Raw genomic sequence first — 20843 nt, 5'->3', positions numbered from 1 at the left:
CTCTCTTTTCATTGGCCAGAGAGGTGCTGACATAAAATAAAGCCTACTCATTGGAGGGCGGAAGGGAGAGATGGAGCAGGAGTTTCCAGCTAGATGAAGTGCATGGTGCCGCCCCTTACAACCCGCCCAGCTAATCCCTGCTCCACCAGACAGCGTTATTGAGGGAGAGCTGGGTGCTGATTACTAGCAGGCAATGGAGCGCTACTGCCTGCAGTTTATTAGGCACTGGGTTTTTTTAGCTGGTGGGTGATTAACAGCTGGGCGGGGTTTGAAAACAGCCGGGTGGCCCGCCCACCTAATTGGCCCTGGGGAGAACACTACTCCTCCCCCCATATACCCTGGTCCTTGCAGGAAGAAAGCATAGCATCAATGTAATGCTAAGATTGATGAAGGAAGTTCCTAGGTTAATCAACCAGTGCTTTTATCTATGCAAATTAGGCACTGGAACATAGCCACACCTTTCCTAAAAAGTCAAAACACTTCTATTTGGCTGGAGCAAACACAGCTGATAACAGGATAGGACTGAAAACTTTACAAGTCTTTTATTTCTTTTGCAGCAGAATGCAGCAGATTTTACACCAGAGTGCTGAGGCTATTCAAAACAATATTTCTAAACGCAATTTATATTCTCCATGTTTATATTGTTATGTTAACTGCTTCAAATAAAGATTTATGATGAAAAAAAATTCAAAACAATAATACGAGCCTCCAGGAAAATTGTTGACCATTGACGCTACACATACAATGACAATTTTTTTTTTCAGGCTTGCTTTAAGATATCCCATGCCTTGTTTTGATGCCTTCATTAGGAGATCACCCTCCCACTTCCTTTCTATTCCTGACACCCGCTTTACATAACTCCAACACTTTCCTCACGTCACTGACTACCCATAAAATGGAAAAATCTATTTACGATTGGCTTATTGACATTCAAAATCTTGCACAATCTGGGCCCGGAATATCTCAAGGATTTGTTGCAACTGTATCACCCCCCCCCCCCCCCCCCCCCCACATTCTTAGATCAAAAGGATCTAATAATGTGGTCACTCCCAGAATCCATCTCAAAACCTTTGAAACCAGAGCTGTCTGTCATGCTGTCCCTACACTTTGGAACTCCCTGCCACACCCAATTAGGATCTCTTCATCCCTGGAAGCATTTAAGTTCAAACTGAAAAACTACCTGTTTACTCTGGCATTTACGAACACCTGACTGATACCTCTGCAGCACAGTCCATCCTGCAACTATGCATTGATCTGAGACAAGGGAGAAATGTACTTTTCAAATGTTATGTATTTTATTGTTTAGCCACCGGCCCTCACAGATCTTTGTGTTTTGTTTTTTTATAGGGCTATGTGAAAAGACAGGCGTTGTATGCATGTAACACGTGCACCCCAAAGACAGAGGAGCCGGCTGGGGTGTGTCTGGCTTGTTCATACAAGTGTCATGAAGGCCATGAACTGTTTGAGCTGTACACAAAGAGGTACATATGTGACTTTCTATCTCTGCCATCTTCATCATGTCCTCCTTGTGTTTATCTAACTTTTCATTTCTCTTTACAGAAACTTCCGTTGTGACTGTGGAAATGGCAAATTTAAACAGCTGGAGTGCAAATTACATCCTGTACGTATAAACTCGTAATATCAGAATGCAAAGGCTGTGTTTAAGGATGCTTATTGATTTGATAAAAAACAAAAGGGATGCTTTTAGAGAAGAAAACAATTAACATTCATGCTAATTGGAAAGGGATTAGTCAAATGTGCCAAATTCTGTAAATTAACATAAAAATGGTGTCAAATCAGAATGATGAGCATTAGATGTCTTTACATAAGTTTGGCAGAATGTTGGTATTTTTGTGATGGCTGTCCTATAAAGTGACTTTACTGGAAAGCAGACATTACTCTGTTAGTAGTATTTAAAGTGTACCAGAGACGGCATAACCTAAAGATTTGATGCTTATTCGGGGCTTCCTCCAGCTCCATAAGCTCTTCTGAGTCCCTTGCCGTCCTCCCGCGGTCTGCCGCTCAGCCGCAATCAGCCGCCGGTAACTGTGTCAGTCGGAGTCTTCTGCGAATGTGTGGCCCCTCCACGCATGCGCAGAAGACCTCGACTGAACCAGTTACCGGGGCTGAACAGCAGACTGTGGGAGGACGTCGAGGGATTCAGATGTGCTTATGGGGCTGGAGGAAGCCCAGAGTAAGCATCAAATCTCTGTCGTCTCTGGTTTACTTTAAAGGAGGGTTCACAATTGTCTGTGTAGCACTTGCTAATATTTTGTCGCATGCAAATGTTTGGATGCCATTCACATTCATCCGCATTTTAAATCCGAGCTCAATAGCTAATACTTGCCTAGGAGAAAACGCCCACAATGGGCTGCTCTGCTGTGAGTTGTTTGTTTTTTTTCTCCACATGCAAAATTTCACATTTAAAGCTAAAAACTGATCATGCTTGCACAATAATTAACATAGAATTTTAATATTGAATCCTGGATTTTATTGTATTTTTTCCAAGTATAAACATTCATTTAACTAGAGGCAAGGAAAAATAGAATTGCTACAACTACCGATACTTAGCCGTAGCTATGCCTATACACCCATACTTAGCCGTAGCTATGACTATACACCCATACTTAGCCGTAGCTATGCCTATACACCCATACTTAGCCGTAGCTATGCCTATACACCCATACTTAGCCGTAGCTATGCCTATACACCCATACTTAGCCGTAGCTATGCCTATACACCCATACTTAGCCGTAGCTATGCCTATACACCCATACTTAGCCGTAGCTATGCCTATACACCCATACTTAGCCGTAGCTATGCCTATACACCCATACTTAGCCGTAGCTATGCCTATACACCCATACTTAGCCGTAGCTATGCCTATACACCCATACTTAGCCGTAGCTATGCCTATACACCCATACTTAGCCGTAGCTATGCCTATACACCCATACTTAGCCGTAGCTATGTTTAAGGAGCCATTTGTACTCCGATATGCGCAGGCTTTTTTCTGTGTATCCACCAATGTGTTAAATAATATTTGGAGATTTTTTTTACCCTGCCAATGGTGTAGCGGGATATCCTCCTTTTGTTGCCTGATTCATTTAATTAATTGCAGGCTGAAACCTGCAAAAGAGAACATACAAACTCAATTCAAGGTGAAAGTGCTAACCACTATGCCACCGTGCTGCCCACTCATGACTTGTGTAAAATATTTTTGACATAAGTCAGCTATTATAAGTGTCATTTTTGACTTTTTTTTAAGGTGTGTGTGTGTGGGAGGGGGCTGTGAAGGGGTCACAGTAGCATTAGATTAATGGAAAGTTATTTTTTCCAGAAGATGCCCTTTATTAATTTATGTGACAGTGTGATGTATTCTTGTGTAGGTTGGGGTGTCTCTAGGAACTGTATGCATTTTGTATTCGTATTGTATTGTATGCATTTTTTATTCATACACTAATTGGTTATTACATCTTCTTTAGGACAAGGAGAAGAGCAACGCTCAAAACAAATATAACGACAACTTCTTTGGCCTCTACTGCATATGTAAACGACCCTACCCTGATCCCGAGGATGAGGTGAGTGCCTCCACGTATGGCCTTGAGGGTTTCAAAGTGGGAGGAAACTCGAAACAAAAATCATATTAAGAGGGTAGAGTGGTCAAAGAATTAGAGGCAACCTCTAATAAGGAGTCGGTCCACCTTAAGGTCTGATCACAGTCGGTATTCTTCTTGGCATGGACTAAACAAGATGCTGACATAATGGCAGCTCTAAGTTGGATCAGATTGGATGGTGGCGTTTCCAAGCTTTGAAGTGATTTTTCGATTTCGTCCTACAAATGCTCGACAGGATTGAGGCCGGGGGACTGAGCTGGCCATGGAAGCAGGTTACTCGAATCAATCTGATGTTCCTCAAACCAATTTGAGACCAATCGAGTATGGTGGCAAGGGCCCACAACAGGAGTCTTTTCCTATTTTTCTGTGATACCAAAGGCACTCTTGATAGTCTCCTGCTGCTTCAGCCCATTTTTTGTAAAGACCGCCTTGTTATGTGTTGGGAAATGCTTTGTGATGCACCTGCATTGAATTCAGCTGTCATTTTAGTGATGTTGACCTTCTGTTGCTGCCGACTATGTTTGCTACCTCTCTCTAGTTCACCAGCCTTTAAAAAAGAAAAAAAATTCTCAACTGCCACTCTCTAAAGTAAGGCCTGGTTCACATTACGTTATAGAGCCAAAAGGATCCGGTGAGCGGATCCGGTCTCCCCTTCACCGGATCCGGAAGGCTCTGTCCACGGCCCGGTTCACATAGTGAAAAACGGATCTGATCAATGATTGATCAGATCCGTTTTCACTCAGCAGATCCATACCTAATCTTCAGCAGCAGCCGGCGGTAGAGGCTTCCTCTTCTTCCGCTGTGACTACACAGTGCGTCATGTGACTAGTCACATGACGCAGAAGAAGACGGAAGCCTCCACTGCCGGCTGCTACAGAAGATTGGGTATCTATGAAACCTCCCTCACCCGCCCGGCTGCTGCACCCTCCCGTTGCTCAGGTTTGCGTCGGCCCATGCCCTCATTTCCCGTAGAACGGTCCATTTCTTCACTAGTGTAAAGAAACGTTCCGTTTCCCATTGCCCCAATGATGCTGCATTTTTTTTGTCCGGATTCGTTCCACTAAGCAGAGCGGTCCGGAAAATTAGGGCCTGTGGCAGTTTTTAGATCCGGGGACTGGAACGTACCCGTACCAACGGACGCATATGAATGGATCCATAGGTTAACATTGGATCCTTTCACATCCGTTCCGTTAGTACAGTATACGTTCAGGAAAAAAAACGCTAATGTGAACTGGGCCACACTGTTGGGTGAGAGAATCCTAAAAAAGTTGTTGTTTCAGAGATGCTAGCAACAGCTCTTCTTGCATTGATGATTCTCCCCCATTCAAAGTCACTTAAATCTTTTGTCTTACTCATTTTGTAATTTAAAGTTAACCTGAGGTGAGTAATATGAGTAATATGAAAGCAATAGTAGTTTTAGTAATCAGATGGTGAGAGTTAGGTGTGACGGAGGTGGTTAAAGTACACCTAAACTGAGTGGGATATGGAGACTGCCATATTGATTTCCATTTAAACAATACCAGTTGCCTGGCAGCCCTGCTGGTCTTTTTAGCTGCAGTAGTGTCTGAATAACACCAGAAACAAGCATGCAGCCAATCTTGTCAGAATGGACAATGTCAGAAATGCCTGATATGCTCCATGCTTGTTCAGGGTGTATGGCTGAAGGTATTAGAGGCAGAGGGTCAGCAGGGCTGCCAGGCAACTGGTGTTGCTTAAAGCAGGATTGTCACCATAAAAATCAAATTTCAACAGCAACTGGTCTGAGTGTATTAAGTGATAAAGATGCTAATCCTGCATTTAAAACTTTCAAAACTTTTTTTCTGCTGTTATGGTTTGGAGTTATCACATAACTTGGGAGCACTGACCCTTTAATAGCCATTGCCAAACAGTTGCATGCTGGGGGGTTTTATCTATAATATATTCCTCGTCTTCCCTTTATTTCTCTGCGTAGCTGAAACATGATCCTCTGCTCACTTGTGTTTACAAGCAAGGCTGAGGTGACTCGGCGATTGGAGGAGAGAAGAAAAAAAGTTAAGGGAAGAAATTACATCAGTATTTAGCCTCAAGCTGTGGGCAAAAGACATGGTTCCCACCAGGAATAGAATTACATAGTTACATAGTTATTATGGTTGAAAAAAGACATACGTCCATCGAGTTCAACCAGTACAAAGTACAACTCCAGCCTGCTCCCTCACATATCCTCCCTCGCATGGTCCAATTAGCCCCAAAAGGGAAAAATTCCTTCCCGACTCCAGATGGCAATCAGATAAAAATCCCTGGATCAACATCACTGGGCATTACCTAGTAATTGTAGCCATGGATGTCTTTCAACGCAAGGAAAGCATCTAAGCCCGCTTTAAATGCATGTATAGAGTTTGTCATAACGACTAGTGTTGGGCGAACAGTGTTCGCCACTGTTCGGATTCGCCCGGATTTTGGGCTGTTCGAGTTCGGTTCGGCCTCCGCCGGACATCTCGTGGTGTTCGACCATGCGTTCGGCCATGCGGTCGAACGTATGTTCGGCCTGACAGCGCATGGCCGAACGTTCCCCGAACGTTCGGCTCGCGCTGTGATTGGCCGAGCGGGTCACGTGGTTCGGGTAAATAAATACCCGAACCGCGTCATTTCTCCACCACTTGAAGTTGGGTTTAGCTTTGAGTAGGCAGGAAAGTTCGGGTCCCCATTGACTTCCATTATGTTCGGTGTTCGGCATGAACGTACCGAACATCGGGACACCGTTCGGCCGAACGTTCTCGAACATCTGGATGTTCGCCCAACACTAACGGCTTCCTGTGGCAATGCATTCCACATCTTAATCACTCTTAGTTTACTGTATAGAACCCTTTCCTAAATAAATGTCTAAAATATTTTTCCTCCATGCGCAGATCATGTCCTCTACTCCTTTGTGAAAGCCTAGGGACAAAAAGCTCATCCTCCAAGCTTTTATATTGTTCTCTGATGTATTTATACATGTTAATTAGATCTCCTCTAAGGTGTCTTTTCTCTAGACTAAATAAACCCAGTTTATCTAACCTTTATTGGTAAGTGAGACCTTCCATCCCACGTATCAATTTTGTTGCTCGTCTCTGCACCTGCTCTAAACCTGCAATATCTTTTTTGTAATGTGGTGCCCAGAACTGAATTCCATATTCCAGATGTGGCCTTACTAGAGAGTTAAACAGGGGCAATATTATGCTAGCATCTCGAGTTTTTATTTCCCTTTTAATGCATCCCAAAATTTTGTTAGCTTTAGCGGCAGCGGCTTGACATTGAGTATGATTATTTAGCTTGTTGTCGATGAGTACTCCTAAGTCCTTCTCCAAGTTTGATGTCCCCAACTGTATCCCATTTATTTTGTATGGTGCTAGACCATTGGTACGACCAAAATGCATAACTTTACATTTTTCAACATTGAATTTCATCTGCCATCTATGTGCCCATATAGCCATCCTATTCAGATCCTGTTGCAATATGACACTATCTTCCTGAGAGTTGATGATTCTGCACAATTTTGTATCATCTGCAAAAATAGCAACATTGCTCACTACTGCATCTACTAGGTCATTAATAATTTGAAGAGCACTGGACCCAGTACAGACCCCTGTGGGACCCCACTAACAGTCTCCCATTTTGAGTACGATCCATTGACCACAACTCTTTGTTTTCTGTCCATTAGCCAGTTCCCTATCCATGCACACAGACTCTTCCCCAGTCCTTGCATCCTCATCTTTTGCACTAGACTTTTGTGGGGAACAGTGTCGAAGGCCTTTGCAAAGTATATCACATCTACAGCATTCCCAATATCCATATTAGCATTCACTGCCTCATAAAAGCTGAGCATGTTAGTCAAACAGGACCTGTCTTTAGTAAACCCATGTTGATGCTGAGAAATAAGATTATTTTCTACTATGAAGTCATGTATAGTATCTCTTAGTAACCCCTCAAATAGTTTGCATACAACTGATGTTAAGCTTAGAAGTCTATAATTTCCGGGATCTGATTTTTTTGCCCTTCTTAAATAATGGGAAAACGTGGGCTGTACGCCAATCCACTGGCACTCTGCCAGTTGCAAGAGAGTCACAAAAGATAAGATAAAGGGGTTTATCTATAACTGAACTTAATTCCCTTAGGACCCGAGGATGCATGCCACCCGGGCCAGGTGCCTTGTCTATTTTTAATTTATTTAGTCTTGCCTTCACTTCTTCCTGCGTTAAGTATTTAATATTACAGTTTGAAGATTGAGACTCTTCTGCCTCTGTAATTTGCAACAGTGCTGTTTCCTTTGTGAAGACAGAAGCAAAGAAAGCGTTTAATAACTCTGCCTTACCTTGGTCATCCACCATTGAGTTCCCACTCTTATCCTTTAGGAGTCCTATACAGTCAACCTTTCTTTTTTTTAGAGTTGATGTACTTGTAAAACTTTTTTGGGTTAGATTTGATCTCCCTAGCGATTTGATTTTCAGCTTCGATCTTTGCCAGCCTAATTTCTTTTTTATTGCACTCCTTATAATTGCTTAGTGCAGCCTCGGTCCCCTCCTGTTTTAGGACCTTATAGGCATTCTTTTTCTTCTTCATTTTATCCCTAACCTTTCTATTCATCCATAGAGGCCTTTTTTTATTCCTAGACATTTTGTTTCCATATGGTATATACATACTACAATATTGATTGAGTAGAAGTTTAAAAGCTTGCCATTTCCCTTCAGTGTCTTCCCCTTGTAGTACATTATCCCAGTTCACCAAACTTAGTGCCTGCATAATTTGATTGAACTTTGCTTTTCTAAAATTCATAGTTTTAGTGGTCCCGCTGCCCCGTGGCCTATCAGTCACCAGATCAAACGTTATCATGTTGTGATCACTATTTCCCAAATGTTCTTGAACCTGCACATTTGATGCATTATCTGGTCTATTAGAAATGATCATATCCAGTAACGCATTCCCCCTAGTTGGTTCCGTTACCATTTGAGTCAAGTTATTGTCCTGTAGTGCTGCCAGAAATCTGCTGCTTTTACCAGAATGGGTAGCCTCAATACTCCAGTCAATGTCTGGAAAGTTGAAGTCGCCCATAACTGACCTCATTTTTACTTGCAGCTTTTTCAATTTGCTGTAGTAATCGCAGTTCTGCAGCTTCATTAATAAGAGGTGGCCTGTAGCATACCCCAATAAGCAATTGGCAACTTTTATTTCCACCATGAATATTTACCCAAACGGACTCCACATCTTCGCAATCTTCTTCCATCTCATCGTTGAGGACGGCTGTAAAAGAATTCTTAACAAAGAGACAAAACCCTCCACCTTTTTTCCCTGTTCTATCCCTCCTAAACACATTGTATCCTTTTAAATTAGCTATCCAGTCATGGCTTTCATTCATCCATGTCTCGGTTATTTCCACAATGTCATAGCCTTTGTCATTCAGAATGAACTCTAGTTGGTCTATTTTATTTGCAAGGCTCCGAGCATTGGTTACCATGCACTTTATATTTTTACCACCACATTTACCAATTTTGTTTACATGAAATGGGCTACTTGAAGTTTTACCAACCTCCTTAATCTTTACACTGTCCCCACCCCCCTCTCCACCCCCCATAATGTTAGGGTCCCACATGTCTACATATTGAGACTTTATCCTCCCGCCTCCCCCCAGAATTCTCCATTTACATTATAAGTTCACTGAAATCAAAACGTGTGTGTGTGTGTGTGTGTGTGTGTGTGTGTGTGTGTGTGTGTGTGTGTGTGTGTGTGTGTGTGTGTGTGTGTGTGTGTGTGTGTGTGTGTGTGTGTGTGTGTGTGTGTGTGTGTTCCCCCCTGGCGTATGGCTAATCCTGCTGCTTTAAAGGGAACCTAAACTGAAAAGGATATGGATTTTTCCTTTTAAAATACCAGTTGCCTGACTCTCCTGCTGATCCTGTGTCTCTAATACTTTTAGCCACAGCCCCTGAACAAGCATGCAGAATAGGTGCTCTGACTGAAGTCAGACTGGATTAGCTGCATGCTTGTTTCAGGTCTGTAATTCAGTCACTACTGCAGTCAAAGAGATCAGCAGGGCTGCCAGGCAACTGGTATTGTTTAAAAAGAAACATCTATATCACTCTGTTTAGGTTACCTTCAAGGAAATAAACATGGCAACCTCCATATCCCTCTCACTTCAGTTGTCCTGTAAGTGCTTATTTCATAGATTTGTGCATTGTACTAATATCTTTGGAAAATCACACTCCTCTTGTTTGTGTTGTAGACTCCCGATGAGATGGTCCAGTGTATTGTGTGTGAAGATTGGTTTCATGGCAGGGTAAGTCAGCTATCCATCTAACCAGATTGTTCCTGTATATTGTGGTAGTTATACTGATCCTTCTATAATGCTGAATACACTTGATGCAGTATCCTGTCTGATCAAGGGAAACTAGTCGATTATTTCCTTCATGTCCGGTCTGCTCCCATTCGATAAAATAATAAATTTTCCAATGTTATCAGAAAATGTATCCCGTTATCTTTCGGGAGCAGTTTGGATATGTACACACAATGCAACTTCCCGATTTAGGGTTGCCACGGTTTGACGGTATACTACGGTTTGATTGTGCATGGTAATCATGTATCTCCTTGTAATAGCGCCCCCTGGGCGCTATTACAAGGGGATGATACGCAAAAACAGGAAGAAGAATGAAGCCGGTACACCTGTACAGGACCTGCCGGAAAGTGAGTATTTGTATCCCCTGCCACTGCAGTGTGTCTACTACCTGCTTTCATGGAAACAGACATAGCGTTAAAAGCCTTTGTTCACCAATTGGCGCTCTGCCGTGGCAGAGATTGCTGAGCTGACACGGTTGAGAGATCAAATTACAACTTGTGATTAGTCACAAATGAGGGGGAATCAGACAGACTAAACTTTCTAAATACATACAGGGTAGATTTCTCTAAGTTTTCCCTTCTGTCCTGTGCAGGAGTTTAGGTCCACTTTAAACCTCATTAGAAGTCGTATCTCACTGTTTCTGAGCTATTTTAGCATCTATTTTGTATAGAACTCAAGTTTCTGGAAAACAGAAGAGGACTGCAGAGAGTTTCTTACTAGGGCTAGTATTATATGTACCTACGTTTATCTCATCATGTCACTTCAGGTGTGCTTTAAGTTTTGTTACTCAAAACACGTGTGATAGTTCTGAGTGACGGGGGATCAATGACCACCCTGGAGATATGACGCAGCATGTACTGCTTTGTGCAGGGTATGAGGGAAGCAGAATGACTTATATTCAAAGGACTACAGTAGCAATTAAGTAAGTGGTTGGGGGGGGGGGGGGTGCTGCTGATTATGGTAATGGATGAAGCATGCGTGAGTGCATGAAACAGTATTGGGGGGGGGGGGGGGGTGGAGAGAGAAGGGGTCTGTCTGTATTGCCTTTTCCATGCTTGATGCTGCTGCGGTCATTTTGTATGCTCTTTACAGACTAGACTTCCAACAAACATTACGTGCTGGGAAGGCAGCACAAGTGATTGTTGCTTATCCTTAAAGGGAACCAGAGAGGATCAAGTATACATACCTGAGGCTTCCTCCAGCCCCATACGCATCGGATCGCTCCCACGCCGCCGTCCTCCGCTGCCTGGAACCGCCGATACCGGGTACCGTCATTACCGCCAGTCGGCCGGCGGACGCGGCCAATTCTCCGCATCACAGGGCGCTCCCTCCATACAGGTACGTGTGTGGCTGCCTACTGCGCAGCCGCATGCATACGGGTATGGAGGGAGCCCCTGTGATGCGGACAATTGGCCGCGTCCGCCAGAAGTGACGGGCCTGGTACCGGCGGATCCAGGAAGCGGAGTATGGCGGCATGGGAGCGATCCAGGCTTATGGGGCTGGAAGAAGCCCCAGGTATGTATAAACTTTTTCTATTTTAAAAAATCATTCCTCTCTGGTTCCCTGTAATGCATTTGGTGTTTCTTGCTTAGATACTTATTTCTGTTAAGTATGTGTTTCTTTGAGCTTGAACTCTTATGGGTTTGTTGTTTTGCTTTGTTTCAGCATCTTGGGACATTGCCACCAGAGCATGTGGATTTCCAGGAGATGGTGTGCCAGGGTTGTATGGAACGCTGCACATTCCTCCGGGCCTACAATTCCAAGCTAGGGGGTAAGAGGCTTCTTATGTGCTTCATGCTACAGTGATGTCGCTGGTCTCTAGTGAATGGATAGGCTGCATTCTCAGTGATGTCACTGGTCTCTAGGGAATGGATAGGCTGCATTCTCAGTGATGTCACTGGTCTCTAGTGAATGGATAGGCTGCATTCTCAGTGATGTCACTGGTCTCTAGTGAATGGATAGGCTGCATTCTCAGTGATGTCACTGGTCTCTAGTGAATGGATAGGCTGCATTCTCAGTGATGTCATTGGTCTCTAGTGAATGGATAGGCTGCATTCTCAGTGATGTCACTGGTCTCTAGTAAATGGATAGGCTGCATTTGCAGTGACGTCACTGGTCTCTAGTGAATGGATAGGCTGCATTCTCAGTGATGTCACTGGTCTCTAGTGAATGAATAGGCTGCATTCTCATTGATGTCACCGGTCTCTAGTGAATGGATTGGCTGCGTTCTCAGTGATGTCACTGGTCTCTAGTGAATGAATAGGCTGCATTCTCAGTGATGTCACTGGTCTCTAGTGAAGGGATAGGCTGCATTCTCAGTGATGCCACTGGTCTCTAGTGAATGGATAGGCTGCATTCTCAGTGAGGTCACTGGTCTCTAGTGAAGGGATAGGCTGCATTCTCAGTGATGTCACTGGTCTCTAGTGAAGGGATAGGCTGCATTCTCAGTGAGGTCACTGGTCTCTAGTGAAGGGATAGGCTGCATTCTCAGTGAGGTCACTGGTCTCTAGTGAATGGATAGGCTGCATTCTCAGTGAGGTCACTGGTCTCTAGTGAATGGATAGGCTGCATTTGCAGTGACGTCACTGGTCTCTAGTGAATGGATAGGCTGCATTCTCAGTGACGTCACTGGTCTCTAGTGAAGGGATAGGCTGCACTCTCAGTGATGTCACTGGTCTCTAGTGAAGGGATAGGCTGCACTCAGTGATGTCACTGGTCTCTAGTGAATGGATAGGCTGCACTCTCAGTGATGTCACTGGTCTCTAGTGAAGGGATAGGCTGCACTCTCAGTGATGTCACTGGTCTCTAGTGAATGGATAGGCTGCATTCTCAGTGATGTCCCTGGTCTCTAGTGAATGGATAGGCTGCATTCTCAGTGATGTCTTGGTCTGTAGTGAATGGATAGGCTGCATTCTCAGTGATGTCCCTGGTCTCTAGTGACTGGATAGGCTCAGGCTGCATTCTCAGTGATGTCTTGGTCTGTAGTGAATGGATAGGCTGTATTCTCAGTGATGTCACTGGTCTCTAGTGAATGGATAGGCTGCATTCTCAGGGATGTCACTGCTCTCTAGTGAATGGATAGGCTGCATTCTCAGTGACGTCACTGGTCTCTAGTGAATGGATAGGCTGCATTCTCAGTGACGTCACTGGTCTCTAGTGAATGGATAGGCTGCATTCTCAGTGATGTCACTGGTCTCTAGTGAAGGGATGGGCTGCATTCTCAGTGATGTCACTGGTCTCTAGTGAAGGGATAGGCTGCATTCTCAGTGATGTCACTGGTCTCTAGTGAAGGGATGGGCTGCATTCTCAGTGATGTCACTGGTCTCTAGTGAAGGGATAGGCTGCATTCTCTGAACTCTCTCCCTCTCGAATGATCCTGTACAGTTCCCGGCGTCACTAAAATCACCCCGGCAGAAACCGATCAGGAAGAGATTAAAGTTGACTTTGTGGAAACAGCTGAAGCTCCAAACACTCCAGCAATAACAACTGAAGAGGTGAAGGTGGAGACATCGCAGCCACCAGAAGTCAAGGAGGAAGAAAAGCCAAGCTGCACGCCCTCCGCCAGTACCAGCTCAGATCAGGTATGCTTCTGTGTGGCTGAAAGCAGGAAGTAAAAGATGTTTGCTGGGTAACTCCACTTCCAAGCTCTTAAAGAGAATCTGTATTGTTAAAATCGCACAAAAGTGAACATACCAGTGCGTTAGGGGACATCTCCTATTCCCCTCTGTCACAATTTCGCTGATCCCCGCCGCATTAAAAGTGGTTAAAAACAGTTCTAAAAAGTTTGTTTATAAACAAACAAAATGGCACCAAAACAGGAAGTAGGTTGATGTACAGTATGTCCACACATAGAAAATACATCCATACACAAGCAGGCTGTATACACCCTTCCTTTTTAATCTCGAGATCATTTGTGTGTTTCTTTCCCCCTGCAGCTATCTTCCACTGAAGTGTCAGGCTGTTTCTTCCTGCAGAGTGCAGACAGCTCTGCCTGTATGTAATTCCTCAGTATGTGAAAGCCCAGCCAGCTCAGAGGAGGATTTATCCAGCTTGTAAAAGATAATAGAGAAGCTGCCCTAATCTAAATAACACACAGGCAGTGTGCAGAGAGGGGCCTGGAGGGGGGTGATGCATCACAGAACCACAACACTGAAGAACTTGGCAGCCTTCCAGACACAGGCCGACAAGTCTGACAGGAGAGAGAGTTGATTTATTACAGAGATGGTGATAGTAGAACGTGCTGCAGTAAGCCAGAACACATTAGAATAGATTTTGGAACTTGTAGGATGGAAGAAAACCGGATGAAATTTTTGTTACGGAGTCTCTTTAAAGGGAACCCGAGTGAAGAGCGATGTGGAGGCTGCCATATGTATTTCATTTTCAACAATACCAGTTGCCTGGCAGTCCCCCTGATCCTGTTTCTCTAAGGGCTCTTTCACATCAGAGCTTGCGTTGGAGAACGCTCAAAGCATACGTTTTGTTGTATGCCTTTTACTGCGTTTTGATATGCGTTGCACTGCAGTGAGTGTGCGTTTTTAATCCGTTTTCAATCCGTTACTGCACATAGAAAAACGCAGGTAATTTTTTTTTCTTTTAGTTGTCAACTTTCTACATTGTTCCTCTGTTGCATTCTGGGACTGATTGCCTGCGTTAACGGATTAAAAACGCGCATAGTGTGCGTTTTACATTGACTAACATTGTAACGCATAAAGCTAGCGTTGGCCAAAAAACTGCGCCTGGGTGCAGTGGAACGCAACGCACAAAAAGGCTGCGTTATATGTGAAAGCTAAAATGAAAGTCTATGGACTTTCATTTCACCTTGGGTAACGCAAACTTTATCCTTTGCGTTGAAACGCAGAAAATCTGCCCTAATGTGAAAGAGCCCTAATACTTTTAGCTATAGACCCTGAACAAGCATGCAGCACATCAGGTACTCTGACTCGAGTTTCACTGGAATAGCAATATGCTTGTTCCAGGGTTTTGACGCACACTACTTTATGCCAGAAGATCAACAGGGCTTCCAGGCAACTGGCATTGTTTACAAGGTAATAAATATGGCGGCCTCCATGTCCCTCTCGCTTCAGGTTCCCTTTTAAAGAAAATCTGTAATGAAAAAACGTCCCCTGGGGGGGTACTCACCTCGGGTGGGGGAAGCCTCTGGATCCTATTGAGGCTTCCTCGGTCCCACGGCAGCGGCGAAAATCCTCCCGGAGCGTTAGCGATGTATATATTTACTTCCGTGGCTCCAGCGCAGACGCAGTATCCGCTCTTCCCGCGGAGATAGGCGGCAATAGCCAATCTGTCGGGCTGCTCTACTGCGCAGGTGCAAGTCTCCTGCGCAGCAGTAGAGCGGACCCGACGGAGATCGGCTGTTTCCGCCTATCTGTCAGAAGAGCCGCAACAGCACCCCCACTGGAGCCTGAAAAGGTAACTATTGCACAGGCTGTTGGATTTGTCGCCTGTGCGTTCCAGGGGCTGCAGCGAGACCGCCGTGGGACACAGGAGGATGGTGGAAGCGATGAACCTTCCCAGGAGTGGCCGGCCGACCAAAATTACCCCAAGAGCGCAGAGAAAACTCATCCGAGAGGCCACAATAGACCCCAGGACAACATCTAAAGAACTGCAGGCCTCACTTGCCTCAATTAAGGTCATTGTTCATGACTCCACCATAAGAAAGAGACTGGGCAAAAACGGCCTGCATGGCAGATATCCAAGGCGCAAACCACTTTTAAGCAAAAAGAACATTAAGGCTCGTCTTAATTTTGCTAAAAAACATCCTAATGATTGCCAAGACTTTTGGGAAAATGCCTTGTGGACCAACGAGACAAAAATTTAACTTTTTGGAAGGTGCGTGTCACGTTACATCTGGCGTAGAAGTAACACAGCATTTCAGCAAAAGAACATCATACCAACAGTAAAATATGGTGGTGGTAGTGTGATGGTCTGGGGTTGTTTTGCTGCTTCAGGACCTGGAAGGCTTGCTGTGATAAATGGAACCATGAATTCTACTGTCTACCAAAAAAATCCTGAAGGAGAATGTCCGGCCATCTGTTTGTCAACTCAAGCTGAAGCGATCTTGGGTGCTGCAGCAGGACAATGACCCAAAACACACCAGCAAATCCACCTCTGAATGGCTGAAGAAAAACAAAATGAAGACTTTGGAGTGGCCTAGTCAAAGTCCTGACCTGAATCCTATTGAGATGTTGTGGCATGACCTTAAAAAGGCAGTTCATGCTAGAAAACCCTCAAATAAAGCTGAATTACAACAACGATGAGTGGGCCAAAATTCCTCGAGCGCTGTAAAAGACTCGTTGCAAGTTATCGCAAATGCTTGATTGCAGTTATTGCTGCTAAGGGTGGCCCAACCAGTTATTAGGTTCAGGGGGCAATTTCTTTTTCACACAGGGCATGTAGGTTTTGAGTTGTTTTTTTTTTTATTTTTTTTTCTCACTAAATAATAAAAAACATCATTTAAAACTGCGTTTTGTGTTCAATTATGTTATCTTTGACTAATAGTTAACGGTTTTTGATGAGCAGAAACATTTAAGTGTGACAAACATGCAAAAGAATAAGAAATCAGGAAGGGGGCAAATAGTTTTTCACATCACTGTATATATCAGTGGGAACATTAGAGAAAACACCTATCCTGCTCTGTTTCATTCTGCACTGCACAGCTTGCTTCAAATCAGCCCTGATAAAACTGACCGACTGAGCATTCAGTCTGGGTTTGCTCAGGAATATTTATAGCTCAGTCTGTGTTCTCTCATGTCTTTTCAAGTCCAAGCCTGCCCCCTGCTGGCTCTGCTCAGGAATCATTATAGCTGAGTCATTATAGCGAAGCCAGACAGAATGCTCAGTCAGGGATGTTATCAGGGCTGAAAACAAGCAGGTTGAGCAGTGAAGGATGAAACGGAGAGCAGGGTAGGTGTTTTCTCTAATGTTCCCACTAATCTATATGGTAAACTACATGAGGGTGCTTCATCTCTGGCTCACTTTAAATTGCCCAGCCTCTGTTGCGATCTAAGTCCCCCCTAAGTTTCCCCTGCGCTCTGCTATGCCCCATAAATCACAGTTGCGCTGTCGACACGCAGCAGGCTGTGTTTACCTCTGTACTGTCACTCTCGCTGCTCTCGTACCCCCCCCCCCCCCCGACTCCTGCATAGCACCGGTCCCCGCCCACGTCCCTTCCCTCCAATCACCGGGGAGGGAAGGGTTGTGGGCAGGGACCAGAGCTATGCAGGAGGCGGGGGTGCACAAAGAGTGACAGTACAGAGGTAAACACAGCCTGCTGCGTGTCGACGTGCATTATGATTATATCCGGATTTAGGGTCTAAAAGCCATGCAATTTTTTTTTTTCACAAGCTTTCAGACTCTAAAAACAAGAAGGAAAAAAAAAAGCATACAACAGAGAGATCTGCAGCAGCTCCTGCATATAACTCGCTCAGGGTTACTGCTCTGAGCTTCGGATTTCCATCCCGAACCTGACTCGGGATTACCGCTGAGGAGGTTAAAGGTGACTGGTTGTGGCAGTACACCTTTCTTTTGTTTCACTGTCTCCATTTTTGTTTTTAGAAACCATGTAACGGGGAAACGTCCTGCGCGGTGAAGACAGAAGTTAAAGCCAACTCTGCCTGTAAACTGGAAGAATTCAGAAAGGGCCAGGGGACGGCCCTCAGCTCCGCCACCTACTGGCCAAGCAGCTGGCGCTGTCAGCTCTGCCGATGTGCGGAATGCATGGTAAGCAGCCTTTTTTAACATTCAGGATTACAGCATTGTAAGTAGATGTGTGGGGTATATTACAGGGTTTAGGTGCACTTTAAGGTGACCCTGACTGTGGCCTAGTGCACACCAGAGTGGTTCGGCTGCGGTTTGCGATCCGCTTGCGGGTGCGGATCCGCTTGGATAATGTATTTCAATGGGCTGGTGCACACCAGAGCGGGAGGCGTTTTGGCATACTCCCAGGCTGCTGCAGATTTTGGATTGCGGATGCGTTTCTGCCTCAATGTTAAGTATAGGAAAACCGCAAACCGCTCTGAAAAACGGCACTTCAGAGCGGTTTGCTAGGCGTTTTTTGTTACAGTAGCTGTTCAGTAACAGCTTTACTGTAACAATACATGAAATCTACTACACCAAAACCGCTACACAAAACCGCAAAATGCTAGCTGAAACGCTACAGAAAAAGAATAAAAAGCGTTTTAAAATCTGCTAGCATTTTGCGGATCTGCTAGCGGTTTTTGGTGTGCATCAGGCCTTAAAGAGGAGCTGTCAGCCATACTAGCTCAGAAAAAAAAACATATAAGTAGATAAATACTTGCTCTACTTAACACATGTATTGCATGGTCCACATTTTGATCATAGTGATTTTTCTACAGGAAAAAAGAGAAAATCCTTATTTCCCATTTTAAAGCGGAATATAACCCTGCATTTCAACTTTGCTCTAAAACATTATTTACAGTATATTATATGCAACCAGCATTTTTTTTTTTTTTTACTAGACCAGCATTGGAAGGGTTACACAGAGTTTTAAAGTTCCTGGAGATTTCTGCAGATGTATCGAAGCTGAAATAGATACATTTTGTTTACATAAATGTATCTAAGTGTTGAATGTTACACACTTTGGCTGTCCTCCAGCTCAGTCAGAGAGAGTGAGTCACATTCAACACTTAAGGTGGCCATACACTGCCCCGATTTGCGGCCGTTTCGACAGCAGATTCGATCCTGGGATCGAATCTGCTGCCAATTGTTCGCGCTAAACGTACCCGCCGATCCGATTTCCTCCCGAAATCGGATCGGTCCGTCGATCGCGCCGTGCGGGAAATTACCCTCGATCGCCCGTGGGTAGGGTGCGCGTCGCTAGCGACATCCGATCAGGTATACATTACCTGAAGCTGGCTCCCGGGCGTCTTCTCAGCGCTGCACCGCTCTGTTCCGGCTCCATCCCGGCGCTTCCTGTGTCACTGCAGTGACCAGGAAGTTCAAATAGAGGGCGCTCTATTTGAACTTCCTGGTCATGGAGTGACACAGGAAGCGCCGGGATGGAGCCGGAACAGAGCGGTGCGGTGCAGCGTGGAGAAGACGCCTGGGAGCCAGCTTCAGGTAATGTATACGGGGGGGGGGGGACAGGCGGCAGGAGCAGCTCAACAGATTGTGATCGGTTTCAGGCTGAAATCGATTCACAATCTGTTTGCAGTAAAGGCAGCCATACGATCCCTCTCTGATAAGATTTGATCAGATAGGGATCTGTCAGCTGGTCGATCTAATGGCAAATCGACCAGTGTATGGCTACCTTTAGATACATTTATGTAAACAAAATGTAACTATCTGAGCTTCGGATGCGTCTGCAGAAATCTCCAGGAACTTTAAAGCTCTGTGTAACCCTTCCAATGCTGGTCTAGTAAAAAAAAAATGCTGGTTGCATATAATATGCTGTAAATAATGTTTTAGAGCAAAGTTGAAATGCAGGGTTCTATTCCGCTTTAAGTGTAGCTTTTTTGAAGCCAATCATGATGTAATTCCCTCTCTTACTCTCCTCCTGATTGTGTATGCATTGCCCGCCCTTCACTCTAGAAAGTGCATTGTCTCCGCATGATAAATATTGGCCAATCAGAGAGGAACAGAGGTGTGGGAGGGGAAAACAGGAGGGAAAGAGGCTTCAGCCAATCAGGCTGCATTAGTTAAAGAGAGTCTGAAGCGAGAATAAATCTCGCTTCAGACCTCATAAATAGCAGGGGCATGTGTGCCCCTGCTAAACCGCCGCTATCCCGCGGCTTAACGGTGGTCCCTGATCCCCAAATCCCCTCGGTGCAGCGGGGGAGCACTTCCTGGTTGGGGCAGGGCTAACCGCCGCAGCCCTGCCCCACGCGCGTCTGTCAGCACGTATCTCCGCCTCTCCCCCGCTCCTCTGTCTTCCTTCACTGAGAGGGGCGGGGGAGAGGCGGCGATGCGCCGCTGATAGACGCGACTGGAGGCAGGGCTGCGGCGGTTAGCCCTGCCTCCAGGAGCGACCAAGTCTGCGACCAAGTGTTGCAGTGGGGGGTTTGGGGGTGAAGGGACCCCCGTTTAGCGGCGCGATAGCGGTGGTTTAGCAGGGTCACACGTGCCCCTGCTAACTTTGAGCTCTGAAGCGAGATTTATTCTCGCTTCAGAGTCTCTTTACGTCTCGGGGGAAGTGGAGAAGAAAAAAAAGGACAACCCAGCATGCCCTGCAACTTCCTTTTTGTGTACCAAATAAGAGTCAGGTAAACTGGGGAACGATCATTTATCAACAAGAAAAGTAATAGTGATTGTAACTTTTGGATTGCTTGGTTAGCATCCTTATTACTTGTTTACCAGATAAAAATAAATAATTGATTATACGCCCGACAGTTACACTTTATAGCAATAGAAGTTTATTGGGATAAAATAGATGATCGGAGGTTACTGTCAGTGATTCACATGTTTGATGCAAATTTAGAAGGAGCCTATTGATTTGTCTTAGGGCTCTTTCACATTAGACAACGCGTGCAGAAGCCGTTCTCCTGCACGCGTTGTCTGCCTGCGGCGTGTCATCGGGTATCTGCGGTGCGACACAATCAGCGGCGGTAGCTGGTAATTAAACCCGACGGAAAACGCCGGCTCGCGGGTGCGTTGGACGAAAAACTGTGCCCGGGTGCGTCGGAACCGCAACGCATCAAAACGTAGCGTCTGGTGTGAAAGGTAAAATGAAAGTCTATGGACTTTCATTTTACCTTGGTTAACGCAAATGTTAGCCGTTTGCGTTAACGCACAAAATCTGCCCTAATGTGAAAGAGCCCTTATGGAGATGGGAGGAGAGCTGCATGTTCTGTCTTACAGTACACCTGAAGTGAGAGGGATAAGGAGGCTGCCATATTGATTTTCTTTTAAAT

The 20843-nt window shown here is 45.0% G+C and overlaps 1 protein-coding gene across 2 annotated transcripts in view; it reads left to right on the top strand.

Moving 5' to 3' along the window:
- The window catches only part of UBR7 (ubiquitin protein ligase E3 component n-recognin 7), a 48111-nt gene that overhangs the window by 3238 nt on the left and 24030 nt on the right, over window positions 1-20843 (top strand). For both annotated transcript variants that reach the window (XM_068254644.1, XM_068254645.1), the window contains 7 exons: window positions 1348-1481; window positions 1561-1621; window positions 3486-3581; window positions 9847-9900; window positions 11623-11728; window positions 13342-13538; window positions 17530-17694. In XM_068254644.1, coding sequence (XP_068110745.1) covers window positions 1348-1481; window positions 1561-1621; window positions 3486-3581; window positions 9847-9900; window positions 11623-11728; window positions 13342-13538; window positions 17530-17694 — 813 coding nt within the window. The remainder of the gene's footprint in view (window positions 1-1347; window positions 1482-1560; window positions 1622-3485; window positions 3582-9846; window positions 9901-11622; window positions 11729-13341; window positions 13539-17529; window positions 17695-20843) is intronic.

This window comes from Hyperolius riggenbachi, chromosome 9 (assembly GCF_040937935.1).
Source record: "Hyperolius riggenbachi isolate aHypRig1 chromosome 9, aHypRig1.pri, whole genome shotgun sequence".
Taxonomy (NCBI): Eukaryota; Metazoa; Chordata; class Amphibia; order Anura; family Hyperoliidae; genus Hyperolius; species Hyperolius riggenbachi.
This window is presented reverse-complemented; position numbering and strand designations above follow the sequence as displayed.